At 41.5% G+C, this 16359-nt stretch overlaps 1 protein-coding gene across 1 annotated transcript; it reads right to left on the minus strand.

Annotated features, from left to right (window-relative positions):
• Positions 1 to 14279: 14279 nt before the first annotated feature.
• On the minus strand, positions 14280 to 15026 carry LOC141134818 (olfactory receptor 5G25-like). Its single transcript, XM_073624252.1, has one exon. The coding sequence runs from the start codon at positions 15024 to 15026 to the stop codon at positions 14280 to 14282; it is 747 nt and encodes a 248-aa protein (XP_073480353.1).
• Between the last annotated feature and the right edge of the window lie 1333 nt (positions 15027 to 16359).

A 16359-nucleotide genomic window follows, 5' to 3' on the forward strand; every position in this document is an offset into this window, starting at 1 on the left:
TCTTAGAACACCTAATCCTAAGTATTCTTCTATCTGGGGCTGTAGTCCCATGATCTTTTCCCTTGGCAAAGGATATTGTTTCTGGAATATGGGCGCTATGTCTGGTTTGAAGGTAGGCACCTACGGTGTACATGGTATGTGTCCTACATCAGTTTTGGATTTTGCCCATATGGGGTGTGTTTCTAGGTGTGTAGGAACTGTCATGAAGTAACACAGAAAATCTTGTCTTTTTGGCATCTGCAAATCACAGTGGGGGATTGGGCAATAATCCCTCCTTCTGCTGTAAAGGTTATGTGCAATTTCAATTTAGACATGAGGTTCCGGCCCATTAGGCATAGGGGACATTGTGGTAATATTGGTTGGTTAATACGCTATTCTCCAAGTCACAGACCTCTAAGAGAGGTGTAATTTTGTGTACCACATCAGTTCCATTGATCCCTATAGAGCAACCCTCCGTACAATCTTCGCACACAAATGTTTCATCGTTTAAACAGCTGCTAGTCGCGCCTGTGTCTAATAAGGAATTGACCACTTGACCCCTGATTTTGAGGGTAACTTGTGGTAAGATTTTCCAATGATCTGAAAACATGTGAAGTACCAGGGCTGGAACCTGCTCTGGGCATCCCTATTGTCTAAAGGGGTTATTGTTGTGGTTGTCTGAATGTCCAGAGTTACCTGGTCAATTCATTTGCACTCTCTGTTGGGTACTGGTGTCAGTTTGGTTGTTCCGGTCGCTTCTAGGGTTTGGTCTGGTTCTGTGGTCTGCCTGGGTTGTATCCTCTACCCCGTCACCTTTGAGGTGGGCCATTACCGCATTTGGGTCTATATCCTCTTCTATGTGGGCAGTCTGATTTTCAATGTGAAGGGTCCCCACAATTGAAACAACCCTGATCTGTGTGGTGAACATTGTCCCTGTTTTGGTATTGTTGCCTGTATGCATAGGTGGGCATTGGGAGAGAAGTACACATTGATGTGATATCTTCTTTTACTCCAGAGTCCTCTACTACAGTAAAGAGTCCTCCTTTTGTGTTAAAGACACCAGATGCTGCCCTTGTTTTTATGTCTTCCATAAATTCCTGTGCTGTTTGTGTTCCCCATTCCGTATTTACTAGTTTTATGATCTGGGCTGATTTGGGATCCCCATTATTCATCACAGTACTGACAAATAAGGGGTCACTTTCTATGCCACAGGAGACATAAATTTTGTATAGTCAAGAGACAAAGGCGTGAAAAGATTCTCCGAGTAATTGTTTAAATGATATTAAGTCATTGATGGGCATCTCAGGTCTATAAGCTTTTCTCCAAGCAGCTAACAATAATGCTCCAAATTTTTCCCAATCTTCCCCATCCGCATATAGTTTACTTTCTGTTACCCATGTGTCTATTTTAATCTCGGCTGTACTGTCAGGGTCCACTGCGTTAATGATAATCTGTAGATCCTCCGCTGACATTCTTCCACCCAAACAATATCATTTTAAAAAGTTAACTGCTTGTTTCGGATCTTTATTAGGTTTGGGGCATGTGTCTTTTATTTCTTTAATTGTGCCCAGTGGGAGGGGTATTTTTACTTGAGTTGTTCCCATTGTGATAAGGGTACATATGGTCTCTTTGGTGGTTAAGGGCATGTCTGTGGTAAACAAAGTCTGTGTATGTGGAGACTCCTCAGTTTGTCCTGCAAAATGGGTGTTCCGGGGGGTTGATGGAATAACCTTAATCTCCCTTATACTCTCCTCTTCGGCCCCTGACTCTTCTGATTCACCTTCCTCCCTTCCTCCCATCTTCTGTCTCCTCCATCAGCTTATGGTTTTCCATAATTGCCTCAAATCTCTGTCTGGCGGCTCTAGTTACCATTTGTCCTTCTTGGTCTATCTCATTCAATATTTTTTTTGTTTTAGCAGTTAGTCTATTTTTTTCTGTCTCTTTTGACTTTCTGTTTTGTTGGATTTTTTTTCACTCTCTAATGTGTAGTGGGTGTCTATAGTGCCGGTTTGAGTATCTATAGTAGATACATATTCTTTGATAGCTCTTCTCTTATTCTCTTGTTCATCTAAAGAGGTTTGACCTTTATCCTGTGCTATAGCCATAAGTCCCCCTAAAGTTAATTCTAAAGAGGGATACAATTTCTTCCTTTCTTTAACTGTAGCTTTCTTCTCATTAATTTCCCTGTCTTTCTCCTCGTTTTCTTGGTCTAGATTTGAGAATATATAAGGGGGAGGTGGGCAAGTCACAGGATCTCTGAATGGATTGGGAGGTGGATATGTATATGTAATATTTGATGCTAGGGGGGCACTGGATATTGGACGGGATATGGGATTTTTGTAGATAAATCTCTACGATCACAGACCGACAATGAATTAGGACAGACAGTATAAGTTTGTTTAAAGAAATGTTCAATAAGACTCCTGACACCACCTACTGTCAAATTTGGTTTTAAAGGAACCTGATTATGAATCTTAGAGTCCAAACCTTTGGATCTCCTTCTTCAAAACAAGGTCCCTTTCCAATTCTATGTACGTAACCTCCTGGACAAGTTGCTTTCAATATTGCGCTAGAACCTTCATACACAAATAACAATCCAAGACTATAATTATCGCAGCGTCCTGTGTGAAATTTATCACTCTTGGTGGCCACCTTAGTTTTATCAGACATATCTCAATACACCATAGGTATTCTTTAGTCCTATTTCTTTTAGTAAAATATTTACAATATTCTACTAGTCCTGGCCAACCTAGCGGGGACACTTATATAATTATTCTTCCTATTATATTTTGACAAGCTACTTGACCTTACCAGATCCTGGAGTCCGGTCAAGCACAAGACCTCTTTGTAAAAAAAATTAGAGACCTTACCTTTTGGCTTTTGGCCAAACCTTTTGGCTTGACCGGAACTTCAGGACCCCACTTCTGGTACCATTTCTTATGGTCAGCTGGTCAACTGGTCAAATGCGCCCCCAAACCTTTTCCTCGCTCGAGCTGGACTTGGACACCAAGAAGATCTTTCAGTCGATTGGGAAATCAAGACACCATACACAGTGATGGGTTATCAAGAGTACAATGTATTATGGGCAATTCACATGTTATATAGGGCAACAACATTATACATCACTAGGGGCAGACTAAGGGGCAGTCCCCTAGTTTATCCAATCACAAGAGTACAAGTATTACAAGTTACATGTTATATGACATATTAAAATTTGCATAGTATTCTGCCCAGAGACGTACCTAAAAAGTCCCTTGTCTAAATATACCTTCTTAGCTTAGTTTCTTAGAAGCTAAATAAGATGGGAATAACCTTTATAGATACTCTCGGTCATGGACCATTGGCTTCAGGCCCAGGTGTGCGGTAAGATGTACTAGCTAGTTCCCGTACATCTATTAAAAGGTTATCACCGCAAGTACTTTCCTGTTTTGCACCTGTGCAGTTAGCTTGCTAGTAAATTTCCATTTGACATTATAAAAGCCTTGCGATAGCATTTCATATAGCATGTGTCATAAGTTCGGGCCCCTTATCAAAAGTGTATAGTGAACCAAAGTGCAGCCATAAGTGCAGCCATTTTCCTTACAGGGGAGACAATATTTGAGAAGCAGCAGAAGAGAGTCCAGTCTAGTAAAGTTGTTGTCAAGATGGATTCAAGCTCTCAACATGAGGTTCCGCAGAGACCACTTTTATCTGAAAGAGGACCACCCGCTGAAGCGGATACCGGGCTTATGGCAGCTATCTACTGCCATAACAATGGTAGTCCTCTTCAAACAGCCAACGTACAACTGTGGCGGGCGGTCCTTAAGTGGTAACGGAACAGGTTAACAAACGATTTAAAGAAAAATTTGTTTGTTCTTGTCTTCATTATTATTTATAGCAAATGTTTTATTTTCGCTACTCTTTTCTAAGTTCCACCCTAGTTCCTGGTGGCCGATTGTAGTGGAGGATACTTAGATCAGATGCATTTCCAAATATTGTAGAAATGAAGTAAACAATTATAGGTTACACATACAAACAGTAGGGTCTACCGTATTTATCGGCGTACAACACGCACTTTTTCCCCCTTAAAATAGGGGTAAAATTGCGTGTGCGTGTTATACACCGATATAGGCTGCCACCGAGGGGAAGGAGGGGTTGAGCGCTGCCGAAATAGAGCCAGATCTCCTGTGTACTCATCTCGGCTCGCCGTTACGCTCAGTCCTGACCCTGGACATCTCCTAGCATTGACATCCCAGCATTGGACCGGAGTTATGTCCATCATAGGATCCAGGCCAAGGGCCAGGACTCGGCGTGACGCTGCGCTGAGTACACAGGAGAATGGGCTCTATTTCGGCAGCGCTCATCCCCTCCTACTGATTAGGCTGCATATGGGCACTGATTAGACTGCAGATGGGCACTGATTAGACTGCAGATGGGCACTGATCAGACTGCAGATGGGTACTGATTAGACTGCATATGGGCATTGATTAGAATGCAGATGGGCACTGATTAGGCTGCAGATGGGCACTGATTAGACTGCATATGGGCACAGATCTGGCTGCACTGAAGCTGCAGATGGGCACTAATCAGGCTGCATTGATGCTCTGACCATTATTTTGCTTCAAAGTGGTTTATTTATTTATTTTTTTTAATTTCCTGAAACGTGTTATATGCCGAAAAATACGGTATTTATTAAAGGCAAGTTTACTTTCCACTACAAGTGCACTTGGAAGTCCAGTCCCTGTAGATCTGAGGGGGACATGCAAGGAAAATAAAAAAACAGAATTTTTGCTTGCACATGATTGGATGATAAAATCAGCAGAGCTTACTCTCATTTCGGATTTTCCCCTCAGATTTACAACGACTGCACTTCTGGGGAGGACATCCCTCCCACTGTTTGTAATAACAGTCAAGTGGCTGCTTAGCCACATGGGTTGTTATCACAAGAAAGCCAACCATCCACTATAATAAAATGTCTGCAGCTGCAAGCATCACCCCAGTACAACACCTTGAAGCACTATCGGTAATATTGGTAAGTTTGTGAACGATAATGATTCTTACAAACGAGTGACTATCGACCACCAATAATCAGTCGACCCCTAGTTTGAGGTGTGTGTATGAACTTAAAAATAGATGGTTGTTAAATAGCTTTTTATGTGTTTTATAAAGCCTGTGTGTAAAGTGTGGACGGTGATGGTGCCTTGTGTCCTGTTTCTTTATATTGGCAGCTTGTGTACTCTACTTACGTTGAGGAGTAATGGGCCGCTGCTTCCTGATAGAATCTGATGCTGGAGGGTCCGGGATACGGCTCAGGCTTTCTGTTGAAGATAGAATAAAAGAGTTAAGGTAACCACTTCTGGACCAAGCCTATTTCTGTTATTGTTTACAATGTAAAAAGTTTTTACTGGAAAATAACTCAGAACCACTAACATTATATATATTTTGTTAGCAACAAAATGGCGGTCGTTGCAATATTTTATGTCACACGGTATTTGCGCAGCGGTCTTTCAAACGCAATTTGAACTAAATGAACTAAACTGAAAAATAAAATTAGTAGTAAATTTATTTTGCCCAATTTTTTTAGATATTGTGAAAGATGATGTTACTCCAAGTAAATAGATACTGAACATGTTACGGTTTTAAATTGCAAAAACTCGTGGAATGGTGACAAACTACGGTACTTAAAAATCACTATAGATGAGCATGGAAATTTTTTTAACGATTACCAGTTTAGAGTTACATAGGAGATCTTTTGCTATAATTATTTCTCTCGCTGTGATGATCGCGGAGATACCTCACAAGTGTGATTTAAACACTGTTTACATTTGAAATTCAAATTTGTTTTTTTTTTTGCTTTTATTTATTTTTTCCCACTGTCTTTAACTCTGGCATGCCGACGGATGTGCCGGCTGGTCGCTCCGGTCTCCCTGGGGGACTGGAAACCCAGACAAAGTGGTGGAAGGCGGCAGGATGGAGGGTGTGTCCTCTCCCGCTCCTTATGATAATAGATCGGCTTCTAAGCCGCATCGGTTGTTATGATGACAAAGCTGACCAACAGCTCTAAAAAATGGTACTGGGGTGAAGGCTGCAGCTGCATATCACCCCGGTATAACCACTTCCTCAAAGCGCTGTACAGGTACGTTGTTTTGCGGGAAGTGGTATGCTACAGGACTTATTTGAGCTTTAATTAATATTTTTTTTTTCCTTGCACAGTGTGCCATTTATTGTCTGAGAACAATCAGCTGATCTCTCGGCCAGAGAATGGACGGCAGAATTGTCATCCCGCTTCAGCAGCACAGCAAAAGCCAGGTTCAAAAATCTGACTTCATAACAAAAAAGGATCCTAGCAAGTCCCAGGTAAGAGGACAAATTGTTGCTAAAAGGTTTGTGCTTTAACAGCCTCTCCTCTTTTATTTCTCAATCCCATTCTTACATCAGTTTCCTCAGTCCCCCTGCATATCACAATCCCCCTTTCACATCACAGTTTACCCTTCACCGTAGTGTTCTGAACCCCTATTCACAATGATATCTTAAATCTTCTCTCTCACCTTCACAGCACCTCCCCACAGCTTTGTCCTCTGCCCCCCTTCATATTTTAACCCCCTGCCACTCTGCCCTCCTTCACATCACAGCCCCCTGAATCTCTGGCCCCCTTCACATTACACAGCGCCCTACATCTCTGGCCCCCTTCACATTACACAGCCCCCTGTATCTCTGGCCCTCTTCACATTACACAGCCCCCTGCATCTATGGCCCTCTTCACATTACACAGCCTCCTGCATCTCTGGCTCTCTTAACATTACACAGCCCCCTGCATCTCTGGCCCCCTTCACATTACACAGACCCCTGCATCTCTGGCCCTCTTCACATTACACAGCACCCTGTATCTCTGGCCCTCTTCTCATTACACAGCCCCCTGCATCTCTGGGCCCCTTCACATTACACAGCATCCCTGCACCCCTGCCAGTTTCACATCTTAACCCTCCCAGCTCTGCCCCCATCACGATACAGCCTCCACAGCTCTGCCTCTTGCTACCTTATTTGGGCACACAGAGCTGGAGACACAGTGGGAGACCCAGCATTACTGAATAGTGGGCAGGAGCGAGAGGCGCTGAAGTTAACCAGCAGGTGATTGGTTGCTAGGGCTGCCTAGCAACCAATCACCTGCTGGTTAACGTGGAAACTTATCTTCAGAAGCTCCGTTCTTGGGCTGTTGGGCTGCTGTGTCTCCCGCTGTGTCTCTGGCTCTGTGTGCAGAATGGTTCTGCCTCCTGCTCTTTGCTCCAATGTGATAGTGACAGCGGCGGAGGCAGGGACCTAAATGGCTGGACTGCGGCGATCTGGATGGCACAGTGACTTGGTCTGCATTCGGCCCACAGTCCGCCATTTAGTGATGTCTGCTTTAAATGTTAAATAGATGTTTGTTATTATTATGCTTTGTGTTTGTTTTAGGTACTCACCATTGCCAGAATATTGAGGGCAGGAACTTGGAGCTGATCCCTCCACAGATGACATTGCTCAATCTGGAAAACATGAATGTAAAGCAAAACGTAAGTCTCACATGAGTAGTCCTAAAAAAAAAAAATAGTGTGCTGAAAACAACCATATAACTGCAATATATAATGATATGTTTCATTTTACTCACCAGCTCTCTGATGCTCGGCTGGACCCTTGCTGCTGACTCCAGGGACATCCTCATCTGCAAGCAGGCCATCTCTCAGTTCTGCCTCCCACTGTCTGAAGACCATGGCCTTTCCTCCAGTAGACTGGACCAGGAGAGGCTTCTCTATCTTTTTATTGACTTAAGACTGACAATCATAAAACCTGCAAATTAACCACTTGCTTACCAGGCACTTAAACCCCCCTCCTATCCAGACCAATTTTCAGCTTTCAGCGCTGACGCACTTTGAATGACAATTGCGCGGTCATGCAACACTGTACCCAAATGAAATTTTTATCATTTTTTTCCTACAAATAGAGCTTTCTTTTGGTGGCATTTGATCACCTCTGCGGTTTTTATTTTTTGTTAAAAAAATGTAAAAAGACCGAATTTTTAAAAAAAAAATTATTTTTTTTTATATTTTGTTATAAAATTTTTTAAAAGGGTAATTTTTCTCCTTCATTGATGTACGCTGATGAGGCGGCACCAATTGGCACTGATAGGTGGCAGTGATGGGCACTGATGGGTGGCAGTGATGGGCACTGATTGGTGGCAATAATGGGCACTGATCTTGTACACTGCTAGGTGGCACTGATTGGCACCACTGGTGGGCATTGTTAGGTGGCAATGGTGGGCATTGATAGGTGGCACTTGTAGGCATTGATAGGTGGCACTTATGGGCATTGATACGTGGCACTGGTGGGCACTGTGGGCACTGTGATGTGGCAATGTCAGGTTGCACTGTCAGTGGGTACTGTTGGCACAATTGTGGCACAATTGAGGCATTATTGCCTCCTCCTCTTCGGGACCGATGTCCCTTGCTGCTGAGCCGGTGATCGGCTTTTTTTTCTCCTCGCACTGTCAGCGCGAGGAGAAAAAAAAAACGATCACAGAGCTTTTGTTTTGATCATGTGATCAGCTGTCATTGGCTGACAGCTGATCACATGGTAAGGGGCCGGGACCGGCCCCTTACACAGATCGGTGATCACCCGAGTCTCAGTGACTCGGTGATCACAGCGCGCTCCACGCGCGCCCTGTAGGGTGCGCGCAGGGCTTGTGCACAGGGGAGGCCGTCATATGACGGCCTCCCGGGAATTCAGGTCCGCGCTGTAGCCGTCATTCGGCTATAGCGCGGATGCCAAGCGGTTAAAAAAAGATACAGTATAGTTAATACACGTTACAATATTATTTTACATGTTACTTTTCTGTATGTGTCTGTGCCAAATAAATATTTGTGTTATGTTCAACTCAGTTTACTTTTTATTGACTAGACTACTATACTGTGTATTTTTCACATATATGTGTTGTGTTCTAAGAGTGATATAATATTTGAATAATTACCTGTATCTGACGCCATTGGTGGTCCTGCGAACCTTGGAGACCGCATTCACTGTGTCCCGGACTCGTTCCCAGGCTGCTCTCTTAGCAGAGGTTGAGACATTTAGGCTGAAGAGTCTCACTTTGTCTCTGTTCACTGCAGAAACCAATGCAGAATTCTCCTCTGGGGTAAATACGGGCCCCCTTGATCTTCTCTGTCTCTTGGTTCACTGGCGCTGGTGCAGGTCGGCGTCAGCAATCTCTTGTAGGGGGGAAACATGCCTCCTTTTTTGGCCATGCTCCCGCTCCACTCCACCTCTATCGGCATGCTCTCTTCCATGCCTTGGCTCCACTCCACGCCTCCGTTCACCTTCACTCCTCCTCTCCCCTCCATGCCTCCTTTTCCCTCTATGCTCTCATACCAACTCTCATACCAATACCAACATTCTCACTCTCAAGACTCACACGTCCATTCTCACTCCCAGACATTCTAATTTCACCAAAAGCACCAAACCACACAAAAACAACCACAAATCCAACAATACCACTCTCTGCTCTATGCTCCTCCCTCACCACACCACTAGGGATGAGCCGAACACCCCCGGTTCTGTTCGCAGCGGAACATGCGAACATGCAAAAAGTTTGTTCGAACACCGTTAAAGTCTATGGGACACGTATGTGAAACAACAAAAGTGCTAATTTTAAAGGCTTATATGGAAGTTATTGTCATGAAAAGTGTTTGGGGACCCGGGTCCTGCCCCAGGGGACATGTATTAATGCAAAAAGAAGTTTTAAAAACATCCATTTTTTCGGGAGCAGTGATTTTAATATGGCTTAAAGTGAAATAATAAAAATTAAATATTCCTTTAAATATCGTGCCTGGGAGGTGTCCTTAGTATGCCTGTAAAGTGGAAAAGTTTCCCTGTGTTTAGAACAATACCACAGCAAAATTAAATTTCTAAAGGAAAAATAGCCATTTAAAACTGCTGGCGGCTGTAATGTATTGTCGGGTGTCGGCAATATACATGAAAATCATTGAGAAAAACGGCATGGGTTCCCCCAGGTTACCAGGCCCTTTGGGTCTGTTATGGATATTAACAGGAACCCCGCACCCAAATTAAAAAAAAATGGTGTGGGGGGCCCCCAGGCACTATATACTCTGAACAAAAGTATATATACTATACGACCTGCACTATATACTCTGCAGAAAATTGGGCCTTACGTGTTGGTGGTACCAGAACACTGTAAGCCCTCACAGTTACTCTTGGTGAGTGCAGGAACAGTGTAAGAGAACTGCTCTAGTGCACACACATGCGCATGAGTGTGCCCATGGGCAACAGTGGACTTCCAGAGAGCTGATGCACACGCATGTGTGCAACGGACTGTGTGCGTGCGCAGGAGCGCATCCCTAATACCAATTGGCGCCTAACGGCCTATTTAAAGGGTGCTCTGACTCACAAACAGCACTGACTGGTCTTCAGCTGTGTCTCAATCTTCTGATTCCTGTTGTACTCTGCCTGATACCTGTTGCTGAACCCGGCTTACCCTGACTCTGCCTCTGGACTCTGATACATTCCTGATCACTGGTTCCTGATCTCGGCTTACATTTTGACCTTGCTTCTGCTCATGCCTTTGTACTTTGCTGCCCGTCTGTTACTGAACCCGCCTATCCTTGAGACCCCGCTCCTGCTCTTCACCTGGCTCAAATACTGCCTGTTGTACCTGTTGTCCTGCCTGTGCCACCGAGCCTACTACTCCATCTGTAAGTTCTGCAAGCAACACTTACAGGCACTCGTGTTCCTCATGGTCCTAGCCACCATCTGTTCCACCTTCAGTGGGGCTTGGGCTGGAGATACAAGGGAGGCCAACCTTGTCATATCAGACTCCGACCAGGTATGTGACAAATGGTCCTGCTGTGAAATACTATATCAAAAATTGTAATTACATGCCCCTCTTAAACAGGGGCAGAAAAATTGGGCCTTTGGTGGTGGTGGTGCCACAACACTTTAAGCCCTCACAGATATTCTTGTTGGGTGCAGGAACGGGCCCTGCATTGAAATATTTCAAAAATTGTAATTACATGCCCCTGTTAAACAGGGGCAAAAAAATTGGGCCTTTGGTGGTGCCACAACAATGTAAGCCCTCATAGTTACGCTTCTTGGGTGCAGGAATGGGCCCTGCTATGAAATATTATATCAATAATTGTAATTACATGCCCCTGTTAAACTGGGGCAGAAAAATTGGGCCTTGGGTGGTGGTGGTGGTGATGCACAACACTGTAAGCCCTCACAAATACACATATTGGGCGCAGGAACGGGCCCTGCATTGAAATATTATATAAAAAATTGTAATTACATGCCCCACCAAAGGCCCAGAAAAATTGGGCCTTTGGTGGTTGTGGTAGAAGAAAGGGGGGATTTGGGACTTTATGTGTGGCACATGTGTGGTGTGCCTCCATCCCTGATTCAGAAAAAAGATTGGGAATTTTGGGACTTTGAAATGAGGTCCATGGAAAGCACGGAGGTAGATTGAATACAATATGTATTTATTTGTCATAAATGTATCAAACATATCACAAACATGAACCACATCAGAGAAAAGAACATTATAATAAATGTAATTCCATAATTGTTTATATGCAGTAAAGGTGATGGATTGGCCAAGCATGTCTCCAGACCTAAACCCTATTGAGCATCTGTGGGGCATCCTCAAACAGAAGGTGGAGGAGCGCAAGGTCTCTAACATCCACCACCTCCGTGATGTCATAATGGAGGAGTGGAAGAGGACTCCAGTGGCCACTTGTGAAGCTCTGGTGAACTCCATGGTCAAGAGGGTTAAGGCAGTGCTGGAAAATAATGGTGGCCACACAAAATATTGATACTTTGGGCCCAATTTGGACATTTTCACTTCTGTTGCCAGTCTAACAAGCTGTACACTCACTACTTTACATTGTAGCAAAGTGTCATTTCTTCAGTGTTGTCACATGAAAAGATAGAAGAAAATATTTACAAAAATGTGAGGGGTGTACTCACTTTTGTGAGATACTATATATATATATATATATATATATATATATATATATATATATATATACTAGACTATCTGTATATATATATCAAATACACCACCTGAAGTACATTGGAAATAGTACACCACGGAATGCACTGTAAATATAGGCTACACTGGATGCTGCAGAGGATATGTATATATATATATATATATATATATATATATATATATATATATATATATATATATATATACTAGACTGTCTGTATATACAGTGGGGACGGAAAGTGTTCAGACCCCTTAAATATTTCACTCTTTGTTATATTGCAGCCATTTGCTAAAATCATTTAAGTTCATTTTTTTTCTCATTAATGTACACACAGCACCCCATATTGACAGAAAAACACAGAACTGTTGACATTTTTGCAGATTTATTAAAAAAAAAAAACTGAAATATCACATGGTCCTAAGTATTCAGACCCTTTGCTCAGTATTTAGTAGAAACACCCTTTTGATCTAATACAGCCATGAGTCTTTTTGGGAAAGATGCAACAAGTTTTTCAACATTTTTTTGTAACCTTGGACAGATCTGTGCCTTGCCACAATTTTATCTCTGAGCTCTTCAGGCAGTTCCTTTGACCTCATGATTCTCATTTGCTCTGACATGCATTGTGAGCTGTAAGGTCTTATATAGACAGGTGTGTGGCTTTCCTAATCAAGTCCAATCAGTATAATCAAACACAGCTGGACTCAAATGAAGGCATAGAACCATCTCAAGGATGATCAGAAGAAATGGACAGCACTTGAGTTAAATATATGAGTGTCACAGCAAAGGGTCTGAATACTTAGGACCATGTGATATTTCAGTTTTTCTTTTTTAATAAATCTGCAAAAATGTCGACAATTCTGTGTTTTTCTGTCAATATGGGGTGCTGTGTGTACATTAATGAGGAAAAAAAATGAACTTAAATGATTTTAGCAAATGGCTGCAATATAACAAAGAGTGAAAAATGTAAGGGGGTCTGAATACTTTCCGTCCCCACTGTATATATCAAATACACCGCCTGAAGTAGATTAGAAATAGTACACCACAGAATGCACTGTAGATATAGGCTACACTGGATGCTGCAGAGTATATATATATATATATATATATATATATATAAATATATATATATATATTAGACTGACTATATATATATACATATATATATATATATATATATATATATATATATATATATATATATATATATATATATATATCAATCAAATACACTGCCACTAACTGAGTAACATACCTGCTTAATCTAAATCACACTATCTCTCCATCCACACCAACAACACTACACAGGGCCACCATGTAGGCAGCCTTATATAGTGTGGGGCGTTGACTTAGTCCCCCTGAGCCATGACTGGCCAAAGGCACCCTGCTTTTGGCCAATTATGGCTCTCTTAGCAGAGGGCACTGGGATTGGCCAAAGCATGCAGGTCAGGTGCATGCTTTGGCCAATCATCATACAGCAATGCAATGCGATCTCGCAGTACATTACTGGGCATTCCATGGCGCTCAAATTTCCTGTGAACGCCCCATAATGTTCATTCTTCGGTGAACAAACGAACACCCGATGTTCGAGTTGAACTTATGTTCAACCCGAACATCAAGCTTATCCCTACACACCACTATAATCCCTCTCAAAATGGTGTACAGGGGCGGAGGCTATAGCCGCATGTCAAAAATGAAAGTAAAATACAAGATTTTGAATCGTTACGAATAACCGCAATGTATTTAGAAAAGTGTGAATCCGTTCAAAGCACGTTAGGCAGCGCCATTGTGAGAGAGACACGGAAAATTTTGAATCAACGGGGGAAAAAAAGTTAGGAAAGTAAGAAAGAGTTGTGTCCAGAATCAACGAAAAACAATGTACTCTACCAAAAGTACAAATTATAAATCAACTAAAAATAAGGCTTACAGAAATACGAATCATTCTGATTCAACGAAAAATGTCACTTGCGAAAATACGAATTCGTCCGAACACGAAAAATCACGTTTTGCGAAATTACAAATGATTACGAATCAATGGCACCGAAAAGAAACGAAACTAAACAAAACTAATTTTTCCATTGTGCACAAGTGTAGCGGAGACTGCGAGTGAGGCCTTGTCATCCAACATCAGCGCCTGACCTCACAAATGCGCTTCTGGAAGAATGGTCAAACATTCCCATAGACACACTCCTAAACCTTGTGGTAATACAGCATAAAGAAGACTAATTGCTGAGAAGAATGTACTTAATATTTACTTATTGATCATGTTTGCATTTTTAATTAAAAAAATTAGGATTTTATTTTTTCAATAGCTTTTTTAAAGTCCTTGTTCCTGAAGGTGTATATGACCGGATTGAGCAATGGAGTCATCACAGTGTAAAAGAGAGAGAGGACCTTGCTTAGAATATCTAGTTGTCCTTTCTCTGGGAACAAATACGCAGCAATTAGAGTACCAAAGAAAATGCACACTACGGTCAAGTGAGAACTGCAGGTGGTGAAGGCTTTCTTTCTTCCTGTAATTGATTTTATTTTGAGGATGGTTATACCAATATAGATATACGATATAAAAATTATCATAAAAGGTGCTACAATACCAATGAGACCTACTACGTATGTCTGAATGGAAATCCATGAAGTATCAGAGCAGGAAAGCTCTAGTATTTTTAGATAGTCACAGAAGAAGTGATGAATGATGTTTGGTCCACAGTAGTATAAACTGCACAAAGACATAGAATTAAGCAATGTAATTTTGAAGCCCAGTGACCAAATGGTAATCGCTGATTTAATGCAATTTGATTGGCTCATTATAGAGTTGTAATGTAGGGGCTTACAAATGGCCAAATACCGGTCATAGGACATCACAGTCAGTAGAAAACACTCTGAGGTCTCAGTATGTGAAAAGAAGGAGAACTGGATGATACATTCAGGAAAAGACATGGTACGTCCATCATGTAAGATGATATAAAGAAGGTTGGGAAGAATATCTGTAGACAGAATTATATCAAGTAATGATAGTTGGGTGATAAAGAGGTACATTGGAGACTGAAGTGTTTTACTCAGATGAAATAAAACCACAATAAAGAGATTTCCAGAAATAGTAACACAATATATAAAAAAAAGCACCAAGAAAAATAAAATGTTATAGTATTTTAGAGTCGTGAAACCTGTTAGCACAACGTTGGTTAAATTATTATGATAGACCACCTGGTAAAACAACATAAAATACATAATTTAGGTTGGAATAAAGAGAACATCCACCATGTTCAATTTTTTCAGTGGAAGGCAAAACAAAAAAATGTTTTTGCCAATTATCCATTCAATTTTGTTAAGAACCGTTTACCATATATTACCATTGGGCCAAGTTTTAACCATTCCTCATAATAAATAAATGTCTTTATTGTATCCAGCTTTATCAGTGGTGTACACCAGTGGTTTCGGATGTGTAGTTTTCCATTGAGGCATAAGAAAATGATTTACATCTCTGCCTACGAATCGGAAAGCACAGAGTCCTGACCTCAACCCGATAGAACACCTTTGGGATAAATTAGAGTGGAGAAAGCAAACCAGACCTTCTCGTCCAACATCAGTGCCTGACCTCACAAATGCGCTCCTGTAAGAATGGTCAAACATTCCCATAGACACACTCCTAAACCTTGTGGACAGCCTTCCCAGAGAAGCTGTTATAGCTGCAAAGGTTAGGCCAAACTCAATATTGAACCCTATAAACTAAGACTGGGATGCCATTAAAGTTCCTGTGTGTGTAAAGACAGGCATCCCAATACTTTTGGTAATATATTGTATTTTTGCTTTAAGAATCAGGCATTGGACATGTTTTTCTACTTAGTGTGTGGCTTCTTTCTAAAGGAAACCAACTAAGATTTGGAACACCTTCTTCTCTTTTTTTCTTTTTATGCACCTGAAAAAAATGTAGCTGCTTTAAAGAGAAAGTTACGTTGGGTCTCAATGAATATGCAATATTTCATCTTTGCTTGACTAAAAATTGAATATATTTTTAAATTGTTAGTTTTTATTCTTGAGCATAAATAAAGACAATAAATACAAAAATACATGATACTTCCTAAAAGAAGGATGGAGAAAAAAAAACAGCAGATAGTCAGTCAGGAAGTTTGATAATTAGACATTGCCAAGTATTTGCATTGTAAGTTCAAAATGTAACCAATATTATAAGAATACACTGAACCAGGAAAGCTCAAAATCCTAGACATACAATGCAATTTTTTTGACATTAGTTGAGTTGAGTTGAAAATGATGGCATAATAATTAGAAAAGACCCAGGTAAATTGAATGATAATAAGAGAAGCTCTGAAGCATACAGTATATAATGTTATACATCTTATACTTCTACACT

The sequence above is a fragment of the Aquarana catesbeiana genome, linkage group LG03 (genome assembly GCF_042186555.1).
Source record: "Aquarana catesbeiana isolate 2022-GZ linkage group LG03, ASM4218655v1, whole genome shotgun sequence".
In the NCBI taxonomy this organism is placed as follows: Eukaryota; Metazoa; Chordata; class Amphibia; order Anura; family Ranidae; genus Aquarana; species Aquarana catesbeiana.